Genomic DNA, 14,762 nt, shown 5'->3' on the forward strand with positions numbered 1-14,762 from the left:
CGGGGCCTACTCTTTGTTGTGGTGCGCGGGCTTCTCATTGCGGTGGCTTCTCCTGTTGCGGAGCACAGTCTCTAGGCGCACGGGCTTCAGTAGTTGTGGCACACGGACTTAGTTACGCCGCGGCATGTGGGATATTCCCGGACCAGAGATCAAACCAGTGTCCCCTGCATTGTCAGACAGATTCTTAACCACTGCGCCACCAGGGAAGCCCTCTATATATTTTTCAGTGCAGATTTACATATGAACGGAAATGCAGAAATAAATGTCCAGAGGTATGAACATCCAGAGGATAACTGTGGCAGCCTTTGAAGAGGCAGGATGAGAGTAGGGTTGGGTATGGGGACCAAAGGTAACCTCAACCATAGCTATAAGTTCTGAATTTCTCTACAAAAGGACTGTATCCCTGTATTATCTATTCTGTTAAAAATTAATAAAATATTTTAAATAATTTTCTACATAAAAATCAAGTCTTATGCATGGCCAGCCCTCTCCCCCCAAAGCCAACCAACCAACCAACCAACAAAACAAACCACCATAAGCAAAGTCAAAAGACAAATGCTGAACTAGAAAAAAGAAGTACACCTCATATCACTAACAAAGTTATAATCAGCCAAATACAGAAATCAAGAAGAAAAATACCAACATTCCAATAGAAAAGTAAGCCAAAGACATGGTCAGTTCACTGAACAAGTAATACAAAAGAAGTAACATGAAAAGATGCCTAATTGCACTCGTAACAGGAGAAATGTGAATTAAAACTTCACTCAATACCCTTTTTCACCTATCAGATTGGCAAAAATCCAAATATTTGACAATGTGGTCTGGTGGTGAGGCTGTGGGAAAACAGGCAGTCTCACATTTTGCTAATGAGAAGGAAAAATGCAGGGCAAGATCCGTCCAAATGACAAATGAATTTACCCTTTAACCCAGCAATCCCACTTTTGGAAGTTTACCTTTAGATACAACTGCACGTACAAAGTGATGTACATACAAAGGTAATTGTTCTAGCCAGCATTGCTAGTGGCCCATATGGAGCCTTCCTCAACACTCTTACTGGAAATCAGCAGTACAAATGTACAATATCTGTCCTATAAACGGCACCTTTGTACAGTGCACAACTTGCACAACTATCCATGGCCGCCCTAATGACAGCATGTGTTGTAATGGCAAAAGACTGGGAAAAAGTGAGTGCCCATCGACAGGGAATAATCAAATAAACCATAATATATACACAAACTGGAGTACTGGATACCTATAAAAAATAATCAGGACACTCCCTATATCTCTAGAATATATTGTTAAGTGATACAGGCCAATGTATATAGCTTATGACCTATTATGTAAGAAAAGAGGAAAATAATATCTGGAGAAAATGATAGAAGGACACAAAAGGAACTAATGCTTACTCAGAGCAGTGGGGGTGAAGGAAGCGTAGGTTGAGAAAGGGGCAGGAATGAGACTTCTCACACTTCATACTTTGTTATTCTTTACTTTAAAAATTATGTGAATGTATTATTTATTCAAAAAATAAAGCCAATGCACTTTTAAAGTTACAGATTGTAACTTTGTGAAACAGATATTGAGCTACAAAATGTTGTGTACATGACATCAAATCTTGTGATTTGTGAAACCCTGAATCGTCAGGAGGGATCTTTACCCATTTTTTAAAAATTCACCTTATAACTGAAAGTTTGTACCCTTTCACCAACCTCTCCCTTTTTCCACCACCTCCCAGCTTATGGAAACCACTCACTTTTCTACTCTCTGTTTCTGAGTTTGACTTTTATTTTTAGATTCCACATATGTGATACCATGCAGTATCTGTCTTTCTCTGGCTGGCTTATTTCACTTAATATAATGCCCTCCAGGTTCATCCATGTTGCTGCAAATGACAAGATTTCCAGCCTTAACCAAGGCTGAATGATATTTCACACACACACATACACACATACCACATCTTCTTTATCCATTCATCCATAGACAGATACTTAGGTTGTTTTCACACCTTGGCTATTGTGAGTAATGCTGCAGTGAATGTGAGAGTGCAAACATTGATTTGCAGTTATAGTTTCATTTCCTTTGCATAGATACCCAGAAATGGGATTCCTGGGTCCTACTGTAGTTCTGTTTTTAATTTCCTGAGGAACTTCCATTCTGTTTTCCATAGTGGTTGCACCAGTTTACATTCCCACCAACAATGGACAAAGATACCCTTTTCTCTACATCCTTGCCACACTTGTTATCTCTTGTTTTTTCGATAACACCCACCCTAACAGGTGTGAGGTGATATCTCACTGTGGTTTTGATTTGCCCTTTCCTGATGATTAGTGATATTGAGCACTCTTTCTTGTACCTGTTGGCCATTTGTATGTCTTCTTTGGAAAAATGTCTATTCAGGTCCTTTGCCCATTTTTAAATTGGGTTATTGGTTTTATTGCTTTTGAGCTATAATGACTTCTTTGTATATTTTGGATATTAACCCCGTATTAAATATGTGGTTGGCAAATATTTTCTTCCATTCCATAAGTTGCCTCGTTTTTTTGCAGTACACGGGCCTCTCACTGTTGTGGCCTCTCCCATTGTGGAGCACAGGCTCTGGACGCGCAGGCTCAGCGGCCACGGCTCACGGGCCCAGCCACTCTGCGGCATGTGGGATCTTCCTGGACCGGGGCATGAACCCGTGTCCCCTGCAATGGCAGGCGGACTCTCAACCACTGTGCCACCAGGGAAGCCCAGTTGTCTTTTTTTTTGTTGATGGTTTCCTTTGCTGAGTAGAGTCATTTTAAAATTATAAATGATGTGACTTTAGCTCCTGCATCGTCCTTTTTGGTTCTCTTGCAGTCCCTACTGAGACTCTCACCCTAACTTGCCTGTCTTGAGAGTCGAGCTGGGACTCCCCAGAGAGGGCCTGGCACCCAGGAGGTGCTCACTGACTGTTTATTAGGCTAGATTAGTGGATGAATCTGGAGGCAGTGTACTCTGGAACCAGACTGCCTGAGTTCTAATCCCAGCTTTGTTACTTATCAGTTGTGTGACCTTAAGCACAGCACTTTAACCTTCCTGTGCCTCAGTTTCCACTTCTGCAAAATGGGAATAAAAAATAGTCCTTACTGGGACTTCCCTGGTGGTCCAGTGGTTAAGAATTCACCAATGCAGGGGACACGGGTTTGAGCCCTGGTTCAGGAAGATCCCACATGTCGCAGAGCAACTAAGCCCGTGTGCCACAACTACTGAGCGTGCGCTCTAGAGCCCATGAGCCGCAACTACTGAAGCCCACATGCCTAGAGCCTGTGGTCCACAACAAGAGAAGCCACCACAGTGAGAAGCCCGCACCCCTCAACAAAGAGTAGCCCCCGCTCACTGCAACTAAAGAAAGCCCGCACACAGCAACGAAGACACAACGCAGCCAAAAAAAAAAAAAAAAGTCCTTACTACCTAAGGGTTACTGTAAATTAACATTCATTTACACACAGGACCTGGCAGAGTGAGAACATGATACATATTAGCTCTTCTTCCTGAAGGTGCAGGGCTCAGGGACAGTGATGTTTAAGAGGCTGCGAGGGCAACAAGAATAAAGACGCAGACCTACTAGAGAATGGACTTGAGGACACGGGGAGGGGGAAGGGTAAGCTGGGACGAAGTGAGAGAGTAGCATGGACATATATACACTACCAAATGTAAAATAGATAGCTAGTGGGAAGCAGCCACATAGCACAGGGAGATCAGCTCGGTGCTTTGTGACCACCTAGAGGGGTGGGATAGGGAGGGTGGTGGGGAGGGAGATGCAAGAGGGAGGAGATATGGGAACATATGTATAACTGATTCACTTTGTTTTAAAGCAGAAACCACCACACCACTGTAAAGCAATTATACTCCAATAAAGATATTAAAAAAAAGAGGCTGCGAGAGATTGGCAGGGAAGGTGGGGGTCCCAGGAATGCGTGGCACAGACGCCCAGGGGAGCAAGGCATTGCGAGGGGGAGGAAATGGCCGACTGTGGCAAACGCTGCCAAGATGACAAGTCAGAGGAGAGATTTAGGGTGAAGAGGTCACTGATGATCTTAGCTGGCGTAGTTTCAGGAGAGTGACAGGGACAGAAGCCCCGAATCAGGGAAGGAGTGGGAGGTGAGAAAGGAGTGAGTGAGGGTAGATAGCTCTTGGGAGGCGTGGCTGAGAAGTGGGGAGACAGAGAGGCAGGGAGGCTCTCAGAAGGCAACTGGGAGGCATGGGGCACTTTGTATGCAACTCAGGAGACCCTGGGTTTATTTAAATGCTGACGGACAACAGTGATTGCAATCCCTAGAATAAAATAAGAAGTCATGAGTCTATACCCATACAAATGAACGAATGAATGAATGAACGAACAAACAAACAAATAAATAAATGGAGGAGAAGGGAAAAACTCTTCCTTACACTAAAATCGTACCTAATGTGTGGAGAAAAGGGAACCCTCTTACACCGTTGGTGGGAATGTAAATTGGTGCAGCCACTATGGAAAACAGTATGGAGGATCCTCAAAAAACTAAAAATAGAGTTGCCATATGATCCAGCAATCCTACTCCTGGGCATACACCCAGAGAAAACTATATTTCAAAAAGATACATGCACCCCTATATTCATAGCGGCACTATTTACAATAGCCAGGACATGGAAACAACCTAAATGTTCATTGACAGATGAATGGATAAAGAAGATGTGGTCCAAATATACAGTGGAATATTACTCAGTCGTAAAAAAGAATAAAATAATGCCATTTGCAGCAACGTGGATGGACCTAGAGATGATCATACCAAGCAAACTAAGTCAGAAAGAGAAAGGCAAGTACCACATGACAGCACTTATGTGTGCATCTAAAATATGACACAACTGAACACATCTGTGAAACAGAAACAGACTCACAGACATAGAGAACAGACTCGTGGTTGCCAAGGGAGAGGGGGAGGTGGGGGAGGGAAGGATTGGGAGTTTGGGATTAGCAGATCCAAACTATTACATGTAGGATGGATAAACAACAAGGTCCTACTCTACAGCACAGGGAACTACACTCAGTATCCTGCGGTGATCAACCATAATGGAAAAGAATGTGAAAAAGAATATATATATTTATATATATATATATATATATATATATATATATATATAACCAAATCACTTTGCTACACTGTAGAAATTAACACAACATTTTATTGCAATATGGTAAGTCAACCATACTGCAATAAAATGAAAAAAGGTACCTAGTAAAGGTAAAGGGTACAGGGAAATTAGAAAACCACCATTTGTCGACTGCCATAGTAATAATCGTTGAGACAAGTATCACTGATAGATGCTAACCCTGAGAGGGCACGCAGGTTATTTACATAGCCTCAAAGCACATCTTCACAAGATACCAAGGGGAACGATAGTGTCAGTACAGTGGAGACTCTGGTAAACACCACCTTTACCATGTGACCAAGCTAACACCAACTGTAACGGGAAGAACCAACATCCCATGCCTCCCGATACAACACACTGAGAAAGACACAGCCCTCCTCTGATACTCCTGCCAAAGGCGTATAACCTGAATCGAATCACAAGGAAAACTCAGACAGACCCACACTGAGGGCCATCCTATAAAACAACTGGCCTCTATTTTTCAAAACTATCAAGATCATAAGAGGCGAAGACAGATCAAGGAAGGGTTCCAGATTGAAGGGAGCTAAAGAGACAGGATGCCTAAATGCAATCCCTGATCCTGGACTGGATCCTTGACAAGGAAAAGAATTTCTTCAAGAGCAAAAACTGAATAAAGTCTGTAGATAGCAGGATTGTCTCAATGTTGATTTCCTGATTTGCATAATTGTTTTGTGGTTATGTAAGGGAATGAACTTGTTCTCAGGAGATACACACTGAAGTATTTAGAGGTAAAGAGGAATTATGATAGAGCAAATGAGGTAAAAAGTTAATATTTGGGGGACTTCCCCAGTGGTCCAGTGGCTGAGACTCCAAGCTCCCAATGCAGGGGGTCCTGGTCAGGGAACTAGATCCCACACGCCGCAACTAAGACCACGCATGCCGCAATTAAAGATCCCATATGCTGCAACTAAAAGATCCCGCACACCGCAACGAAGACTCCCCCCTTGTGCTAGCAACTAAGACCCAGCACAGCCAAACAAACAAACAAACAAATAAATAAATAAATAAAAAGTTAACATTTGGGCAATCCGGGTGAAAAGGTATTCAGAAATTTTATGTACTGTTCCTGCAACTCCTCCATAAGACTGAAGTTATTTCAAAGGAAAAATTTAACAAAATGGTGATGGAAAAGATCTGGCAGTTATAATAGGTGACATCTCTTGTACTCTCCTGTGTTCCAGGCACTGCCCAGGCTCTGTTCACCCACTGCCTAACCTCAAAGCAGTCCTGTGAAACAGTTCATGTTATTATCTTAGCCCCATTTCACAGAGGAGCCTGAGGCTTAGAGCGGATGAGTGGCTTACCTGCGGTGAAAGAGTTGGCAGTGGCAGAGGAGTGGGCTCCTGGACAGAGCTGGTTCCTGCATTTCCCTCCTAACAGCCTCATTATTTAGACCTGCAGTGGTCGTTAGTGACTGCCTCTCCCGTGAGTCTATAAGCCCCATGAAGGCAGGGCTGTGTCTGTCTCAATCATTGCTGTGTCCACGGTATCAGCACAGAGCCCAACACAGAGGAGAAACCCAATAGATGGTTATCAACTGAATAACTGACCTCTATTTATAATAATGATAATATTGTGACTGTTAATAATGATAATAGAAATAAGGTTCTCATTTGTGTTGATGCATTTCGTCTTCAAAACAAGTCCAAGGATGATAATTTTATCCCCGTTTTACAGATAAGGAAACTGAGGCATCCAGAGAAGTCTCTTGCCTACAGCAGGCAGCCAGGAAGGGCATGACTGGTACTTGGCACCCCACCCATCCGCCTTCCAGTACTCACCTTCTGGAAGTCCTTCTTGGAGATGAGGCCACGGGGATCAGTGACGTAGTCCTGGAAGGCCTCAGAGCCCACAATGTCCTTGAGTTTCAGGAACATGTCAAAGAACTTGAGGATCATCTCCACGTTGGATGAGGATTCCACAAGCATGTCCACCATCTGCCGGGCAATCATGCCATTCACCACGTTCCCTGCAGGCAGCCCCAAGTCAGTGTGGCTCAACAGAGCCTCCTTTCTGGATCCCCATTGGGCTTGCCTCCCTCTCCAGCTCAGGAGCCACCAGGATCCACTGTGCTGGTGGAAGCTTCCCTGGCCAGCTCCTGTACCTCCCCTCAGAGGGCAAGGGTCACTTTCTGATCTGCCTCAGCATCAGGTGTGAACCTGGCTGATTCTGTCTATGTCCTCCTCCCCCGATAGCTGGGGGAGTCATCAACAAAGATAACAATGGCATAAACTAATGGCGGGTCCAGATGCCATGCCAAGTGCTGCACTGACACGACCTCATCTTTGTAAGGAACGTGTGTCACTATTCATTTCTATAGATGAGGAAACAGACTCAGAGAAAGTCTCAAACTCAGGGTTACACAGCCAGTAAAGGGGGTGGGGAGGACTTGAACCCAGAGCTGCATGACCTCAGAGCTCACACCACCTAAGCCTTCCACTAGCCCACAGAGGCCAGGCAGGTCCACAGATGAGTGAGGTAGGCCAAAGACAAGACAACAGGGAGAGGTGGAGACTGTGGTAAACTGGGACCCCACACCCCCTCTAAAGCAAACTGGCTCCACCTTTTTTTATTAACAGAATTTTATTTATATTTATATTTATTCATTTATTTTTTGGCTGTGCCACACAGCTTGCGGGATCTTAGTTCTGCCACCAGGGACTGAACCCGGGCCACAGCAGTGAAAACCCCAAATCCTAACCACTGGACTGCCAGGGAACTCCCCAAACTGGCTCCAGCTTCTTTTTGTACCTTTCAATTTTCATATAATTTCAAATTTACAGGTAGTTCACGAGAATAGTGCAAGGGAACCCTCATGTATTCCAGATTCGTCAACTGTTTACATTTTGCCATGTTTGCTTTATAATACCTCTCCCTCTCTATTTTTTTTCACCGAACCATTAAGGACTAAGCTGTAGACATGAGGCCTTTTTACCCCTAAACATTTCCACATATATATTCTTAAAGACGAGGACATTCTCTTATATAATCATAGTGCAGTCATCAAAATCAGATTGAACATTGGTATGACAGTTATTTAATCCAGTTCAGCTGATTTTTCCCATGTGAGAATGTGGACGCATGGTCACTGAATCTTTCAATTTTTCAAGAAAAATGTTTAAAGGGATTTTTGATTGTTAAATCTGATTTTTTAAAAAATTAATTGATTATTTTTGGCTGCTTTGGGTCTTTGTTGCTGTGGGCGGGCTTTCTCTAGTTGCGGTGAGCGGGGGCTACTCTTCCTTGCGGTGGCTTCTTCTGTTGCGGAGCACGGGCTCTAGGTGCACGCAGGCTCAGCAGTTGTGGCTCGCGGGCTCTAGAGCGCAGGCTCAGTAGTTGTGGCGCACAGGCTCAGTAGTTGTGGCGCACAGGCTCAGTTGCTCCGCGGCATGTGGGATCTTCCCGGACCAGGGCTCGAACCCGTGTCCCCTGCATTGGCAGGTGGATTCTTAACCACTGTGCCGCCAGGGAAGTCCCTTTACATCTGATTTTTAAAAGCTGATGACTAGTTACCAAAAATTTAAAACATTGTAGGAGGATTATTCATTGCAACATGGTTTGTAATAGCAAAATATTTTTAAATTAAGAACCTTGAATGTCCATTGATGGGGTGTGGTTAAACGAAACACTGTATCCCCATGCAATTAGTACTATGCAGCCATATAAAAGAATGAGGATGCTGTTGTGAACCTCTATAGGAAAAAGTCTTTGTCTACAAGTTAAATAATTTTATTAATTAGTAATAAATTATGGTTGTTTTAAATCACTACGTTTTGGGTACAGTTGTTAGGCAGCAAGAGCTAAATGACATATTCAGCAAATAAATATTCAGTGCATAAATTTTAAAAAGTGTCCAGGCCACCCACCTAATTAAGATTTCTCTGGTGATCCGATAAATTACTATATCTACAGTCAGGACCTGGCACATAATAAGTGCCCAGTAAGTGTTTGCTGAGCTTCTTATAGCAACTTAAATGCAATGACCCTCACGTGATATCAGATGGGGTTGAAGGTTAGGCTCTCCTGGGTCTCAGAGGGCCATTTTTAGGATCATCTGAACATTTGTACCCTCCCCTTACCTCCACCCACTAGGAGTTTACCTTCTAGTAGTGACAGCAACATCACCACCATGTCCTTCTGTAGATCCAGCAGCTCCTTCAACAGCTCGATCTGGCTCGAGTCCTAGAGACCCCACATCCCAGCTCTGTGAGGGCTCTTCTCAGCAGAGACGCCTCCCCCACCTCCAGCCGCTTCCACCCACCCAGCAGGGCCTAAGACCCCTTTTCTTTCCCCCTCTTACCTCCGAGGGGACCCGAGTCCAGACATGTTCCTCGGAAGCAGGGGAAAAGGCAGAGAGACAAGACTGTGGGGTGGGATTGGCACTTTGGGGGAAGTGGGCCCAACAGGTGACGTGTAAGGACAAGGGCTGGCAGACAAGGAGGACTGGGAGGTGTATGGGGACCTGAGAGCAGATGCTTGGAGCCAAGAGAGACAGAGACAGACAGGGGCAAATACTGGGGACAGTGACACAGATCTGGGAAGAGATGAGAGTTCAGCACTGCACCTGGCCTATGGTGGGTGCTTGACACATGTTTGTTGAATGAATGTGTGATCGAAAAAGTGGGACTCTGGGTTCAGGAAGAAAGCCGTGGGACACAGCTATGTGCTTTCTGGTAAGCCATTTGGGAAGAATGGCTCTCCTGTCACAGTGTCTCATGTAGGGTCCACAGAAGTCTCCAACATGGTCAAAGTTCTGCCCCCTGGTCCCTATTTGTATTAGGTTGAGCTACATAAAATTGCTAGTCTTCAGTCATTTCTCACCAACAAAGTGGTAATTTTATATGGTTCTACCTAATGAAATGGAGGAAGGGGAAGGGTACCAGATAAACGGGATGTAAGGCTCCTTCTACCCCATGCTAGTTCTAGAGTTGCTGATTCTAATCCTAACACATTTCCACAGCTCCAAAGGCTCTGTATTCTGACTCTAAGATTCCAACATTCCAGGATCTCAAGATCCTAAGATGGGTGAGTCCTGTGGTGTGTGCCTGTCCATGATGTAGCCCCTTGATTCTCTCAACAATCCCGCTCTCAGAGCATATGGGACTAACCCCATCTTCTGGGTTGTAGGGGTGGGTATATAACCAGGACTGGCCAATCAGAGCTTTCTTTCCCCTGGCCAGGGTGATTGGTTCAGGAATGAGCATGTGACCTAGCAGTCGAATAAGAGAATATGGTAGATCTTTTCCTGGATCTAAAGAGGTGTTCTCTTCCCTCTGGAGCTGTTAGTGGAGCTCATGAAAGCCCAGAGCATCATTTTCCCAGCCCATGGGGAGCACCTGCTTGAGAATGAAGCTAGAGAGGAGAGGGACATTTCTACTAACAGCACTATAGGCCCTGGATCTGATCTGTGATGTGAACTGATAAATTCTTTTTTTGTAAGCTACCACTTTGCATTGGATTTCTAGCCCTTGCAATTTAACCTAGACTGTGGCTGAGGAATTAATTCTGCAGGATTTGGAACTCTACACTAAGATACCAATATCCTCTAGAATTTTAAGATTACATCAACAGCCCCACTTGAACTCACTGACACTAAGAAATTGCATTCTTAAGTTCAGCTCCTTTCAAAAGGTCAGATGACACCAGACAGGGTTTCTGCCAGCCCCTGTGGTGCCTTTGAGCAAATGAGAAAAAGGCTTCCCTTCTTCAAGACTCTTTCCTGTTGGGAAATGATAATATACAGAATATTGCCATCTGCTGGAAAACTATTGTAATAAATACACCGATATATGTATGATGTCTAGGATGTGGATGGTGCCGTTTCGGATGCTGGGCCCTGCTGCAGCGCATATGGCAGCCTTGAATATGTTTACCAGACAGAAGCAGAACAAATGGATACGGTGTTTGTGAGGCATTGACAAGGCTGCAAAGGGGCGGGGGTGGTGGGGAAAAGGGGAGCACGAAGATGCTAGAGATGGGAGACGAGGCTCGACAGGGACCTTACATCATGGATGCCCTGGATAGGTGTCATCTGCCGCAAGCAGAATAAAGAAGCAAAACACCCCTTCAGCCCCAGGCCCAGATCTAGAAGCCTGCCCTCATCCTATCCCTAGTCCTGTCCGAAGCTGGGTGACCTCATCAGAGGGGAAAAAACACCAACCAATCATAGAGGAGCTCTGGACCAGAGCGGGCGGGCCCCAAACGTCAGTCCAAGGGAACTGTAGATGGATAACCAGCCGATTGGCGGTGGCAGAGGAGGAGGCGGGGTCATGGAGAGAGCCAATCCAGAAGAAAGATGGATTTGGCCACGGAGAGGGACCAGTCTGCAACCTGCCGGGAGCACTGGGGTGCGACACGGACCGATGGAGCAAAACTTGGAAACGTGCCAGTTGGGGGATGCCTGGAAGCAGTTGGATGAAAAACAGAGAGGCCCGAACCTGAGCGAGCTTCATCATCATGTGGGCAAACACGTGCAGGAATCCCACCACGGCGTCCCAGAGGCGGCTGTGCGCTAGACTCTGCTGGTTCCCGGTGCAGGGCCCCTGTGGGGCAGAGAGAGGTTCTACGTGAGCGCGAGGCAGGGCGCGGGATGCGGAACTGCCCCGCCCCGCCGCAGCGGGCGAGCCCTACCTGAATGTATTCGGTGAGGCTGTTGAACACCTGTTTAGCCACGGACATGGCCTTGGAAAAGTTCCTCTTGCCCTGCTCCTCAATGACATCCTTGCCCGAGTAGTACCAGTAGAAGTCGCTGATGGATTCCTGGGGGGCAGACACAGTGTGAGGGGCTGCTGGTGCCAACCATGGCCCAACAGACCCCGACCCGGGTCACACCTGGACGGCCTCACATCCTCACCTGAAGCCGCAGGAGGTAGTCCACAGTACAGATGATGATGTTAATAGTGGTTGTATTCCCTGTCTGGGTCCGTAGGTAGTTTTGGAAATCTAGGGAGATGAAAAGTCACTCATTTATTGAGCATCTACCATGTGCTAAGGGAGGTGGACAGTGAGTCCTTTATTCTTTTATGCAATAAATGTTTATTGAGGGCCTATTGTATGCCGGAAGGCATATAATCATCAGTTTACTTAATAACTCTTTATCAGTACCTACTATGTGTTAGGGGAAGATGGAGGATCACTTATCCATTTGTCTAATAAATATTTATTGAGGGCCTACTATGTGCCAGATGTGGTGGAGGGCCAGTCATTTACTCATTTTTTCCCCCAAAGTATTTATTGAGCACCTACAATGTAGCAGGGGGAAATGGAGATTCAGCCTTCATTTGTTCACAAAAGTTTTTTACTGAATGCCTGCTATGTGCTGGGGAGATCGGAGATTGCTTATTTATTCATTCATTTATCCAAAAAATATTTATTGAGCACCTACCAAGAACCAGAGGAGATAAGCATTTGTTATTTATTTGTTCATTTATTCAATATATATTTATGGAGCATATACTATATGCTAACGGGAGATGAAGACTGGTCACATACTTTGATACTACAAATTTCCTGAGCATTTATTATGTGCCCTGGAGATACAGCAGTAGAAGAAGACAAAGTCCCTGCCCTTGTGAAGTTTATATTATCATGTAGTAATTTTTCAGTCTTTTCTAACTGCAACCTACAGTAGGAAATCCAGTACATATTTACACTGAGACCCAGTACGCGTGTCTAATCTGAAATTACATCCACATATACCTGAAACAGGAAGTTTTCACATACCCTTACTATGTGCCATAACGTTTCTGCTATTTTCTGGTCCTGTACTAGTCTAGTTTAACTACAAATGCATTCTGAACTCAACCCACTAAATGTGTAGTTCTCAACCTCCCAACCCTGGCTGCACATTAGAACTACCTGGAGGATTTTAATTGGTCTGGGATGCTCAGACCCCATCCCAGACCAATTAAATTAGAATGTCTGAGTGAAACCTGAGCTTTAGTGTCAAGTAAAGCTCCCCAGGCATACCAATTGCGCAATTAGGGAATGAGAACCTCTGCGATAAACTTGATTCACGACCCTCTGGTGAGTTGGTTCCCACTATTTGAAAAACATTGTTCTATGGCAGAAAGCTGATAACTGTTAGAGCTGAGTGATGGCTTCTTGGGGGCTTATTATACCATTCCCTCTACTTCACGGTGTGGTTGAGAAGTTCTGGAATAATAATGATGATGATGATAAAGGTTGTGATGGGGGAAGCTCAGGCGGTTGGAGGAACCCAGAGGAGATGCCTGACCCAGACAAGGTGGTCAGGGAGGGCTTCTTGGAGGGGGGGAACCTCTGAGCTATGGCCTGAAAGATGAGTAGGAGTTGGCTGCGCAAATTCCTCGCTGTGTGACCTCAGGCAAGTTACTGAACCTCTCTGTGTGGCAGACTGTGCCTCGGTTCCCCCATATGTAACACGGTGGTCACAATAGGCCCTACTTTAAAGAGCTTTGGTGAGGTTTTAATGCTTTAGCATATATAATGAACTGAGGACAGAACCTGGTACATAAGCGCTCAATAAACAATAGCTGTTCTTAAAGGGCCTTAAAGAGAGTGCCGAGGTTAAGAGCTGCACTTTGGAGCAGTGACTCTCAAAACATGGGCCCAGACCAGCAGCGTCAGCATCTTCCGGAAGGAAACCTGTTAGAAATGCAAATTCCTGGGCTCCGCCCCAGAATTACTAAATCAGAAAATCTGGGATGGGGTCCAGAAGCCTAGTTTAACAAGGCCTCCTGGTGATTCTTAGGTACGCTTGAGTTTGAGAACAACCTCTGTAGACCCATTTGCCAAATGACCAATTCATCAAATTATCAAGGCAATGAAAACAAGCTTCAGTGAAATCCTTCTGATGTTACAGCAATGTCACGTTGCCCAGGATGGCTTCAACAGCCCTTGAAAGTTTTTTTCTCCCAAGTCTTAATTCCACCTATTTCCCTATAGCCACTTCACAATCACTATGTCAGGCTGAATGTCCATTTTGCCTGGTTTCACGTTACAGACGAAAAGTATACTCAAATATTCAAGATTTTATAAGCAAATGGACAGGCTTTCCCATCAACCCTGTTTTCTAATTCCTTTTTCTGTGTTCATTTAAATCAGACTGTATGCCTAAATGGTTAGTACGGCTCCCCGGCTTTTGTCTGCTCTGAATGGCACTGAATACTCAAGACCTGCAAGGCATCTGCGATTTGAAAGGTATTTCAAATATTTATTCGACTGGGCTGGTTAATGAATCCACAAATTTGGGCAGAGGACCAGATTGCAAATTTGGTGGGAGACAGAAATCCCACCATAAGAACATTCTCATTTCCAAAAAGTCATAGACCCAGGGAATAAAATTCATTCTAAGACCCAAAGACTGATGCCACCTTTGTTGAAGAAAGAAAACCCCAGTCACATGGCACAAAGGTATTTAATAAACCTTGAAGAAAAACTAGCTGTGGACCTAAGAGCTTATGATAATACAAAACAATGGATCATGCTTTATCCCTTGTTGAAAAGAAAAAAGTGAAGATTAAAGATGTTTACCTTAAAGAACACTAGCCCAGTGGGGTGTGGGTTCTATGGAGGTTAGATTTATAATTCCTCCCATTCTTATCGTGAAG

At 44.8% G+C, this 14,762-nt stretch overlaps 1 protein-coding gene across 1 annotated transcript in view; it reads right to left on the bottom strand.

The window, feature by feature from the left end:
• RYR1 (ryanodine receptor 1) overlaps window positions 1-14,762 on the bottom strand; it is a 118,099-nt gene that overhangs the window by 23,453 nt on the left and 79,884 nt on the right. The window contains 5 exon segments of the mRNA XM_032611825.1: window positions 6,954-7,141; window positions 9,273-9,354; window positions 11,610-11,714; window positions 11,803-11,931; window positions 12,026-12,114. Of these exon segments, the coding sequence (XP_032467716.1) occupies window positions 6,954-7,141; window positions 9,273-9,354; window positions 11,610-11,714; window positions 11,803-11,931; window positions 12,026-12,114 (593 nt within the window).

The sequence above is a fragment of the Phocoena sinus genome, chromosome 19 (assembly GCF_008692025.1).
Source record: "Phocoena sinus isolate mPhoSin1 chromosome 19, mPhoSin1.pri, whole genome shotgun sequence".
Taxonomy (NCBI): Eukaryota; Metazoa; Chordata; class Mammalia; order Artiodactyla; family Phocoenidae; genus Phocoena; species Phocoena sinus.